Source organism: Motacilla alba, chromosome 4A, assembly GCF_015832195.1.
Source record: "Motacilla alba alba isolate MOTALB_02 chromosome 4A, Motacilla_alba_V1.0_pri, whole genome shotgun sequence".
NCBI lineage: Eukaryota > Metazoa > Chordata > Aves > Passeriformes > Motacillidae > Motacilla > Motacilla alba.
Window position 1 is genome coordinate 11,648,015 of NC_052045.1, and position 12,153 is coordinate 11,660,167.

Genomic DNA, 12,153 nt, shown 5'->3' on the forward strand with positions numbered 1-12,153 from the left:
AAATTTGAGTGAAGGTATGTTTATAGTATAAAGGAAAAGAGAGATGAGAGTCAGCTCGTTTTGTACAGCTCCTCTTCATTCCCTGACAGCCCTTCCTGCTAAAAGGCTTGTGAACAAGAAACTTCTTATGGGAGGTAGAAAATAGCAAGCCCTCTGATGCTAAAATTGATCCTCTGGGCTCCGAGCTGGGTCTCCTGTTGTTCCATCTCATTACTCATGTACAAGGTTAGAAGGTAAAGGAGGAGAAAAGCGGTCATGAAAAGCAAACAGAAAAATTCCAAATAGTCGGGTCTATTCCAATTGCTCTGCTCAGGGGAAATCCAATGCACAGTTTCAGTTATTAGCTGGCCAAGGACCAACGGGGGAACTTGCACCTGATTTGTGAGTTCTCCCAAAATGAAAGTAATTATATTTATTTGAGAAAAGAGACAAAATAGTTCAATAAAAGCAATATAAATAATTCAAATAAAGCAATATAAACAGTTCAATATAACAATAGTTCAATATGTTGAAATTGTACCTGGGGAATATCCTGCCTAAAAGAGCTCTTTTAAGTTGCAATACATTTGGTATCTAAACTGCTTGAATTTTAACTTTGTCAGTATTTGTCTGTAATTTGAAATTACTCTGATGCTTATTGATTAGTTTGATCTGAAACACATGCCTCTGTTGCAAACTATCGATTTGGGCATCACCTTTTAGCCAAGTAGGTTAATTGACTAGTGTTTGGGTAATTATTTCAGATGAAATCTCTGTCTAATATTTGCCTTCAAAGAGCTGATGGAATTGTTTGACATTTAGCTGAGATATTTCCTAAAACTGGAGCTTGAGCACTGGGCTCTGGAACTGATGCAGAGGCTAAAGGTACATTTTGAAGAAACTTTGTTTATTCCCTATTTAGCCAAAGTAAACAAGCCAAAGGCCAGGTCTAGCTTCCACTAGAGTTAGTGGGATTTTGGCATTTTTAAACAGTTAGCTGTTGGATTACTTTTGTTTTAGGGAACATTGGGTACCACTGTAATAGCACAGAGAGCAGGGACAGTCCAAAAGAAAGGTGTGTTGCTTTCCCTGCTGCAGAGCTGCTGTTAGATCAGCTGAGCACAGAGCCACAGGTCAGAGGCTCAGACAAGGCTGAACAGTTTGGTGTATTCAAGAATAGAAGTAAACATCTGCAAGCGTGTACACAACAATCATACAGGATTCTCCTAACTCTTCCATTTGTAAAGAAAAGCAAATGACAAAACTCTTTCCTTCCAGCTGGAAGTAAATTGTTCTTCACTGGAAAATGATTCTTTAAAAGGTCATGGGTACATTTGGCTTGGAGAAATATTACTTAGCATTTGATTGATGTTAAGAGCTCCTACAAACCAGTTTTAATTGTTGTGGGCTACCTGCCAGGGCCCAGCATTCAGGCCTGAGCTAAACCCAAACTGAGCTCAGAATATGCTACGGGCTGACCTGAGCTAACAATTTCAGAGAGCACAGAAACTGCAGTTCCAGCCCTGCAGGCCTCTCTCCTCCGAGTGACCTCTGCACAGAAGTTCTGTTAAATATATAATGTGCAGTAGTTAGTGCTCCATCTGTAGCTGATCCATAATTATTCATTAAAGAAAAGAAAATTAATGAAAATTTACTTTAAAATTGCCTATTCTCAAAGAATGTATCTTTTTTGAAAGGGGAAAGTTATTGGAGGAAAAAAAACCCATAAATATGTTTACCTGGCCATATGCTTTACACACCCATGGTCAGATTTTCTCAAGAGGTCAAATAATGCATCATTACCTAATGAAATGAAGAGGATTTTAAAATTTCTTTAACAAACAAATGTGGTGACACTTTGAATTGACCTGTTCAGAACATTTATCTCCACTTGGGACTGCTTTGAATGGAGCAAAATGGAGCAGTGATTTGTACTTAGCTCAGCATATCCCATTGGATACAATTCCCACTGCAATATAGAGCAAGTCCTGTTTTTCTTTAAAAACAAGGGAGGCATTTATCAGCATAAGAGTCATTGCATTCCTCCAGTTCGGGTATGGCAGCAATTTGAAGTGGAGGGTCACAGTTGAGACTCCCCATGGGACTGTAACAAGCACAGGTTCTGCCCAGCTCCACCTTTTATGCTGGGAACTGGCCAATATAGGCTTTCTGAAATCCACTGCAGGTTAGTAAACCCCAAATGCAGCTTTAGCATTAATTTTTTATCCATCCTGTAAGTTAAACATCTGTGACCTACTCCCAGTTCTCATTAAAATCAACAGATCAAATCTTTGAGTTCTCATTGAGTTCTTGCTCAGGCAAAACCCTCAATCACTGAGTCATGATCCAGTTTCACAAGAATCCCATTAATCACGGTCCGTCTGGAATTGGCCAGTGGCAGTTGCTTCCCTTGTTTTAGGAGACAGTTCCTTACTGAGCTCATGCCAGAAATGTCAGAGCTTGCTGTGACACAGAGCAAGGTTCATTTGAAAAGTGGCCTGGCTAAGATGCAGCCTGTCTTCATTTCTGCATGGGTCTTAATACAGATGTGCATGATTGTCACATGAGGGTTCTGTGGGAAAATGTGAACTCTTCACCTTACTGGAGGCTAAATTCCATTTGCATTCAGTGGCCATTCCCTGCCCAGCATCAAATAATTGACAATAAAATCTATGCACTTTGTCCGTGATTCTGAAATTATTCAGTGCTTTGTTATGAATGTTGATTTATTTTAATCAATGCCTGTAAACAGAGGAAAATATGGCCTAACCCAGATGGCTGAATGCATTTCTGAGATCTTGATACATCAGTAAGATGTTTTTAGGTTTTTTGAGTGAATTTGACTGAAGTTCTAAAGCAATCATGTTTAAGAATTACTCCACACAAATAGGGAAATACATAACACTATTGGCTATTTAATGGTGGTTACAATTTCTTTTTTATTCGGTTCGCTGTCCCCGGTGCCAGCTCCCCGGGCCATTTCCAGCGCGGCCGTTCGGGCAATGGGGAGCCACTTGCCCGGGCCCGCTTGCCGGGCGGAACGCAACGCAGGGCCCGCGGCGGAACGCTTTCGGCGAGGGACGCGCGGCCGGAAGCGGCGGAGCAGAGCACTTCCGGCGCCCTCCCGCCTCGCCGCCCCATGGCCGCGTCCGTGGTGAGTCCGGGCCGGGCCGGGAACCGCCGGGAAACGCGGCCTGGGGCCGGGGGAGCGCGGCGTGTCCGCCTCGGGAGGGTGCTGAGTGCGAGAGGGCGGGCGTGGGAGCGCGGGGAGGCCGCCGGGAGCGTGGCGGCTCCGTGAGACGCGGGACGGGCAGGGCGGCAGCGCCTCAGCACGGGCGGCGGGCAGGGGCCGCTCCCAGCCTGCCGAGGGTCCCGGGGCAGCGCGGGGGCCCGTGCGGTGCGGCCTCGGCCTCCTCCTGCAGCGGCCTTAGGGCAGAGAGGAGCTCGGTGAGGCCGTCGGCAGCGGCCGGGTGCGTTGGACAACTGCTCGGAGTTGCCGCCAATGTTCGAGAAGTTGATTTTGGGATTGGTTGGTTGGTTGGTTTTTTTCAATTATGGCTTTCCTGGTAAAAGCTCGGAAGGAGGGTTTCTGGGTGAGGTGGTTGGACGTTGGAACCCGAAGGAAGTGTGACCGTCTCCATCCTCGGAGATGTCCAAACGTGGCAGGAGACAGGACAGAGGACTCAGCTGTCGGATGCAGCCTGGAAAGTGGATCAGCCTTTGGAGTCAGCTCTGCTTTGAAAAGGCATTAGGACCAGATGACTTCCAGAAGTTTATTCCGGCCTAAATTGTTCACAGAGTTTAAAACTTTGTTGGTTATGGCTGTAAAAACTTGCAAAACCGACAGAGCTGATTTCCTGTTAGGCTTCTATTGCAGGTACCCCGGCAGCTGGTTGCAGGCAGCTGCGTGTGTGGGGAGCTGCAGGGGCTCCTCGGTGCAGGCTGGGCAGCGCTGCTGTGCAGGGGGAGCTGCTGAGGGCTCCAGAGCTGCAGTCACTGCTCAGGGGACAGCTCTGGCACTCCTGGCTCCAGAGGGTCTCCGGGCACTTCTGGGGCTGGCAGCAGCCTGTGAGTTCGGGAGTTGCTGGGCAGGGTAGGGAGGTGAAGAGCAGTTTGTGTCCCTGCAGGGGGAGAGAAAAGAGTGCACAGAAACGTGCTTGGCTTTGTTGGATAAACAGGGATTACTCCATAGGCCTTGGTTTCTTTTCAGATTGGAGCTTTCTCTGATTATGAATATTTCTTGTGTTAATGCTGGACGAGTTCCTGGTGGTTCTGGAGAATGTTCAGTGAAAGCAGCCCAGAAAATCCAAGCAGTGAAATTGTTCAGCACTGATCGAGTTGCAGCTACTGGGAGTATAATTTGAAATAGGACAGTGATAAATAATAGCGTTTTAAACAGTTGATAAGAGAACCAAATGCAGGTTTATGGAGGTATGGACAGGAAACTCAGAATTTGCTTTCCAGGATCTTTTACAGACCCAGTTCAGGGTCTGTGAGAGATTGAGGGCCAAAGGGATGAACAAACTGAGCCAGTAACCCCGGGAGATCACAGTGCAGTGGTGGGACAGCACAGGCTGCTACCTGGGCATGAATGCAAGTAGAGAGGTGTGAGGAAGGTGATGAGGTGTGAGGAGGAGTGTTTGGGTTTGACCTGTGGATCCAGCACTGATCCATACTAGAAGGAGTAAATCCAGATGTTGGTGTTCTCTCTTTTACTGTGTTTTATATTCCTCTATATAAAGGTGTGTTAAAAACGAGACTAGCATGGCAGTGGGATGGGGTTCTTGCTAATTCTCAGAAGTACCTGAATAAATCTTGTTCCTTAGCTTTATTTCAGAACAGCCATCCCAGCAACAACTGCTTTCCTTTAATAATGGCGTGGCCACACTACCTGCAGCCAGCTGCAACCCATTGTGCAATGTAAATATTTGCAATTTAAATACAATAAATAAATCAGCATTCAGAACTAATGCTGAAACTGTCACCTGCCTAACAGCTGGTACTTCTGCAAGTAGAAAAGGAGCTTAGAATACATTTCAACATGATTTGATGTCACCTTAGGTGAGGATGGAAAAGACCAGTCAAAGTGACTTGCAGGAGAAATTGAGTCAATGATTGGGTTGCATAATTAAAGAAATTTGATGTGATTTCTTCCCTCCAGGATTTCAAAACCTATGTGGATCAAGCTTGTAGAGCTGCAGATGAGTTTGTCAACATTTACTATGAGACAATGGACAAGAGAAGAAGGGTATGTAGCTGTTTTGACATTAGTTAAAAGTGTCCTGGCACTTTTTGTTTGCATTGCTAACTGTCATTACGCAGAAAGCACCTGAGCGTTGGTGACCATGGCCGTGGCAGAGCAGGCAGCTGTTCTCAGGCTGCCCTGCAGGGGATTCTGTGCTCCTGTGCAGCCTTGCTGTAAAAGGGGCTGTTCAGAAGTGCCTTAGACTGCTCGTGACCCTCGTTCAGTTGTGTGCACCGTGTCCTACAGGTGCAGGATTTGGTCAGTACAGGGCAGCAGAACTTGCTTTATTTCCCCTAGAGGTCAGAATTTAGCTTCTTTTCCCCCAAACCTCTTATTTAGCCGTTACCACTTTTGGTTCTGGGGTTTTTCTGAGTGCCTGAAGTTGAAGCAGTACAGCTGTGTTTGGCTCTGCGAGTCTTCTTGGGCCACACTGATGTGGTACCATGTAACAAATGTGTTCACCAAAAGAGCCTTGGAGAGCAATCTTTGGAATTTTAACTGTACTCTAGTTGCAATTCAGTGTGTGAAAGTACCAGCAGTCCCAGGTTACTTCACAGTCACTTCACACATGAGTAGGTTGGACAGGGGTGTGTCAACACCTTGAAGGAGAGTTGGGCAGTTACTCAGCTGTGACAGCTTATGAAACATTTGGGAAGTTCTGGTGCACTGCTGTGCTTATCAAGTTTCACCTGTTCCTTATCGTGTTCACTTTTTTATTTTTTAACCTGAAATTTTAATTTCCTGACCTAAACTCTGTTGTGTGTACACTTTCCCTCTCAGAAGAAAAAAAAAATCAGTGATAAACTAATTGTGGAAAGGGAGCACTGTCCTTTTGTTAGCAACCACTTCAGTTCTGTCATTACCTTTGTTAAAGGGATGTTATCAATATTTGAGATATGAGTCACTGTGCCACTCATAAAGGAAAATGTGTTCGTTAGTTTGAATTCTTGGTCAGGAGCACTGGTTGTTAAAAGGAGCTACTGTTTCAGGAAGGCATTTTATCTGTCAAAGTAACAGAAGTCAGTAATTCACTGTGTAAGTTTTGTATGTTGTCCATTATGTGTTTACATATTTTTCCTAAATGTGTATTTTCATACTCACTCAGGCTTTAACCAGACTGTATTTGGACAAAGCAACATTAGTTTGGAATGGAAATGCAGTGTCTGGGCAAGAAGAACTAAATAAGTTTTTTGAAATGTTGCCATCAAGTGAATTCCAGGTTAATGTGTTGGACTGCCAGCCTGTTCACGGTAAGGTTGTATTATAATTTACTTAGTTATTTTTCATTCTTTTATAACTATTGAAAGTGAGCAATTATAATAGGGCTTAATAAATCCTTTGGAATAAGCTTAGAGAAAATACCAAGGGTTGAAACGTCAAGCTTTGCTTAAATAAAGCACAAATCAAGAGATGCAGCAACTATACACTTTTTTAATGTCTGGGAAAATATTTTAAGGACTTTTTTTGTTTAGATCATATTCAGATGTGATCTATTTTCATGTATGGAAAAAGTCTGGCTTACCAGGTTATGTTGTGCTTGGGAGACCCCTATGGTGGCCTCTTGTACTGACCTGCAGTGTCATGTGGAACAAATCGTTATTAACCTGTATGTACTTTGGTTTCTTTACATCTAGAATAGGTGTTAAGTTCTTTAGATTTCTGATTAACATCTCCTAAAGAAAGGCTTACGTAATTGAGAAGTTAATAAATTGCTTCTAATGGACATTTTGGGAATATAAGTAAGGGAAAAGTCTGTGGTCAAACACTTGCTTTGCTCTGCTGTGAAAAACACATAATTTCTAATAACCGGAGGGGGAAAAGTATATGCAAGTTGCTAAATATCTCTATGTGTGTATATCTCAAGTAATGAGAGCTCACTCTAAGCACAAACGGAGGTGTTTGTCAGTGCTCTAAAATGAAGAGCAGGAGATGAAAGTGGCAAAGCCATTGCCCAGCCGTGTTGGTGAAGCCACCGCTGTCTGTGTAGAAACGCTGCACCAGAGCTGCACTTCCCTGCCTGTACCCCGCTGTTAGCCTGGCGCAGTGTAACCACAGTTGAACCAAGCTTCTGTGTGCATTTCCTGCCTCTTTACCTGCTAGTCTTTGTTTGAGTTGTTTTCTTCATCATTTCATACCTCCTTGTGAAGAGCAAGCTACTCAAGGCCAGACAACAGTCCTCGTGGTGACAAGTGGGACTGTCAAATTTGATGGGGATAAGCAGCGCTACTTCAATCAGAACTTCCTGCTGACGGCACAGGCCACCCCCACCAACACCGTGTGGAAGATCGCCGGGGACTGCTTCCGCTTCCAGGACTGGGCCAGCTAGCAGGGCCTGGCACGGGCAGTGACCTCTCCTTTGGCACCACCAAGGCCACTGTGCAGGCGGCTGCTCCCACGCAGGGAATGCACGCGCTCTTTGTGTTGCATCTGATGTTATGGACGGTCTACAGATGTTTCGGGGTTGATTCCAGTGACCACAGCTGTAGTAATAAAATGTGAGAGGTTGCTCGTGTTAGTTGAATTTAGTCAAGTGCTGACGGCAGTGAGCTGTATTCGAATCATTCCTAAAATGCCTTACATGCAGCTGTGCTGCCACTGCTGAGTGCTCAAACCGTTCTGTTTGAACACAGAATCCTATTCGTATACAATTCTGACCAAACGTAATTTTTTTCAACTTGAAAAGATCTGTTTTTACAGTATCATCTTCTCTCTTTTGAAGAAGATGCTTGTGGCATGAAGATTTAATTTTGAAGGCTCCCTACTCCCAGTTGTGAGAGGCTGGGAAGGATTGCTGTGTTAGTGAAAGGAGCAAATACAGCTCCAGAGTTTGTAACCTCTCAGTCCATTGGAAAGGTAATGTTTACCTTCTCTGATGCCAAAGGACCATATGTCTTTGGGTTTCCTTTCAGTCTGAGCTTCCCAGACTTTGGTTGTTAATTCCATGGATTCATATGTAGGGCATGCTGAATGATTCGGAGCTCCCGTGCCAGTAATTCTTCACGTGCATGTGAAGGACTTCAAACTGATTATTTTTCTTTTGAAGTCTTACCATGGCCTAGAAATAGGTCACATACATGATTTCTGTTGGCTTTAGTTCTGCATTCTGTTGCTATGAGGTTTGGATTATTTTTCTCACATTAAGTCTGCAAGTTTTGAATCCTTTCTGTCTTTTCAAGAAACATTGTAGTTTAAAAGTGGCACTGAAAGTGTGCATTACTGTGAAGCCTTCAATTTTTCTCATCAGTACTGTTACTCAGAACAGGTGCTTGCATTATTTTCAATTGAGAACAGCAGCTCTGCACCACTAACACTATCTTCCTCTCATGCAGATTTTTACTGTATTTTTTCATGTTCTTTTTAAAAATTGCCTTTAATTATTGATTCTCTAGGGGGGTTTGTGTGTTTTGCTTTAAATTTGTAGTTTAAAGCTTCCAGCTGCTTTGAAACACTTTTCAAGACTGTAAGTTAAGAGTCCACCTTAACTTTGGAACTTAAGAGCAAATCTGATAATCAGCAGCTTTGTTTTAAACTGGTGTGTTTCTGTTTTAAGCTGAGTAAAACAAAAAAACAAACCCAAAATGTAGCTTTGTAGCTGTAGCTGTATCCCTGAGCATAGCCTTGCTTGTAACTGAAAGTACAGGAGGGGAGCTTGTAACTCTCATCATAACCTACGTCTCAGTGACAGCAGCAGTCTGAAAGCAGTTAGAACTGCAGCTCACTTGTTCAGTGACTTATATGGAGAAAACTGTGAAAATGAGCAATATCTCACCTGGGTAAAACTTCTTAAAGCATCTGTAGTTTGCAATGTAGTCCCACAAACAATGGGATGAAATGAGTGGCTTTATTTCCTTTTCAGGCCCTCTAGTCTGTACACCAGTAAGTTAGAATTAGTAACCTGTCTCTGTTCAGAGGCTGTTTATGATCAGAACTATTGTGTACCTATTTTCAGGCTGAAGAATTTGAATTCCTGCAGAATAGTGCAAGAACAGAATTTTTGAAAAGTGTGTAAATATTGTAAATACATTGTTATTTCTGTATGTAGTGAAGAGAGGATCATTCTATTTAATTACTGTTTGTTCTTAAGAGAATATGTGATGTTCATATATTTGTATTTCCTCTAGAAGATTGAAAAGAAAACATAACCTAAGCATGCCTGTAACTGGTACAGCATTGTTGAGCTGTGACACTGGCGTGGTGTATTCTGCTGGCTGTTTAACTTGCTGTTGATTGTGTAAGTGGTGTTACAGATCTGCTTTGCATACACAAAACAGGTGTTGCCTTTTAAAATGCAGCAATGGGTGCAGCTGTGGCATTGGCTTGTTGGACTTCGAAGGCGGTCACCAGAACACACACTTATCAGTACCTGATAAGCTTGTGCTGTGAATAAATACTTATTGGATATTTTTATCCAAGTTTGAATTTGTATAATAATTTTTAAGCTTTTTCTAGGCAGACTGGGAGATTCAAAATATGTGAGGCAATGTTTCAATCAATCAGAGGTTATTCTCAATTATTTTCATGCTATTTAAATGCAAGCTGCTTTTAAATCTGACTTTTGCAATTAATATAAAAAAAAACCAAAACTGACCAAACAAAAAACCCCACCACTACTTGGAACATGACTGAGGAAGATAACTAACTGGCCTAGCTGGACAAACCCAGAAAACTCCTGCTTAGTAAGATCTGTAGATGGAGTTGGAGAGTAGGACTTGGTATGCATACCCAGGGGTTTTGTAGGGAAATTCGTTGGAACACAATTGCTTCAGGCAAGGGAGAGGTGCCAGTTACTCCTGCCTATTTCCATCATCTTCAGTGAGTCACTTGGGTGATTCAGAACTACCATAATTAGCTCTTGCTCTTTGTAACTGAAAATGCTGGTTTGCAAAATATTTTTATTTATTTTATACCAAGCTATTAGAGTCAAGTGATGGTTTTACAATGGAGTAACTAATGGTACAAACAAAAAAAAATCTCTTTGTTACTAGCTCTCTGCTGCTTGTTAATATTCTGTGCTGAAATTAGCAGAAAACACAAAAATGTTTTCATTTAATTCTGTACAAACCCATCCAGCTGGTTTAGTGTGACCATTGCTGACTCTACTGCAATACCCAAAATTTACTATGGGCATCTGTAAAATGAATATGTTTGTGCTCCAAACACTGAACTGGAGTTAATGCTTCCATTTTTTCGTTTGAGACCAAATTACTCCTGTACAACCAGTCAGTGAAACAAAGCCAGCTGAAGAGCTAAGCACTTCCACTATGAAATTGTAGCAGCTGAAGGCTTGAGAGATCTTCTCTTTTGTGTATGTTCCTTGTATTGTCTATAGCAGTCACTGCTTTTCTGTTGCTTTGTTTGTTTGGCATACTACAGTTTGATTGACTTAAAATGCCCATGTTGGAGAAAAGGGATTTGTACTGATGGTATGAATGGTTTGTTCTGATATGCCTGTGCTTCCTTAACCTGTCTGGAGAAAAGCACATTATAAAGAAATGCTGTTTTATCAGTAAAATAACTTTCCACACTTGAATATATTTTGTAAGTTTTTGAAATTGTTTGAGACCTCTTGTAAGATTAATTTTCAAAACTCATACAACCAAACAAAAAAAAAAAAAAAAAAAAGAAAAAAAAACCACCAAAAAAAAACCCCAAACCTAGCGGTTGCTCTACCTTTTTTTTTTCTTTTATTATTACTAGAAATTTTCATAGCTTGTTCTTATGATATTAAAAGTACAAGAAATAAATTGTGGCTTCCTTATCTTTACTGCTTGTGTTCTAGGTCTGAGTTGTGATTGTTGTCGAGTGGTGCTGGGGCACTGCGGAACAGGCTGGCAGCTCTGCCAGGGTAAAATGTGTCTGGAATAACCCTATGGCAAATGCCTTGCCAAAAGCACTCTCAAGCAGTAAATGTTGAGCTCCCCAAAGTAACTATGTCAAATTAATATATCCCTCTAAGATTTACTTAAGTTTAGACTGTTCTGCAACACATACCTGGATGAAGTCAAACAAAATTTGAGCCAGATCCTTGGGTTGTAAATATTTTCACTGAGAACATGTTGTGCTTCTGCTTTTTCTCTAAGAAGAAATGAAACACTGAAAGGAGAAATGCTTTTTGTGATAATTCCAGTAATTTATTCACTATTTTGCTGTTTAGAACATTAAATTACTGATGCACACTTGCTCAGTGTAGACAGCAGCTTTTAAACTGCAAAGATGAAGATGCTCATGCAAGTCAACAGTTGCATGGAAACTGATACTGTTCTAGAAATGTATTCTGGAAAAAATACTCAATATATTGGAAAGTTCTTGCTGTGTTTGAGGGTATAGATTTCAGTGAGGCTTTGCAGGCAGTTGCTCAAGGCTCTGACAGCTGATGCAGTGTAAAGATTTATGAGTGCTGGGAAAAATAAATCAGCTCAGACCAGAAGATGTTTTTGCAGGTATGTTGAAAGTGCGTCCAGAAACTGCTCTTTCAAAATTGCCACTGGGCTGAAGAAAAGAATATTAGAGTCTTCCTAAAAAAGTGAGTTTTTCTGTTTTGTTCCTAACTGCAGAAAGATAGGACAATGATAGCTGGGCTTACTTCTCCAGAAGACTGAGTTTAATAATAGAAATAAATCTATCTTGCTACACTTTGTGACTGAATGGACTACAGGCACTAAGTGACCATTTTGCCCTGCATCAATAACACAAGTGCCTTAGAATATACTGGTGATGACAAAATTGTGTTGGATTGCAGTGGCTGATTTTTGCCTTCTTGCAGCCTGTTTCAGTTCCCAAACCCCAGTGGGTTTGCATCTTTGTGGTTTTTCCAACCACTACAATGTATTGAATGTACTGAACTTACTAAAGTTCAATGTATTGAACTTATTAAAAGTACAAGAACGGAGCCACTGCTCACCCTCCGCAGTGCCCGGGTGGGAGGGCAG

The 12,153-nt window shown here is 42.2% G+C and overlaps 1 protein-coding gene across 6 annotated transcripts in view; it reads left to right on the forward strand.

The window, feature by feature from the left end:
* The window catches only part of NXT2 (nuclear transport factor 2 like export factor 2), an 85,184-nt gene that overhangs the window by 42,098 nt on the left and 30,933 nt on the right, over positions 1-12,153 (forward strand). For 3 of the 6 annotated variants that reach the window (XM_038164663.1, XM_038164665.1, XM_038164667.1), the window contains 3 exons: positions 5,141-5,227; positions 6,330-6,474; positions 7,372-10,988. In XM_038164663.1, the coding sequence (XP_038020591.1) occupies positions 5,210-5,227; positions 6,330-6,474; positions 7,372-7,550 (342 nt within the window). In that variant the 5' untranslated portion in view covers positions 5,141-5,209 and the 3' untranslated portion in view covers positions 7,551-10,988. The other 3 variants (XM_038164660.1, XM_038164666.1, XM_038164661.1) reach the window with 3 other exon arrangements.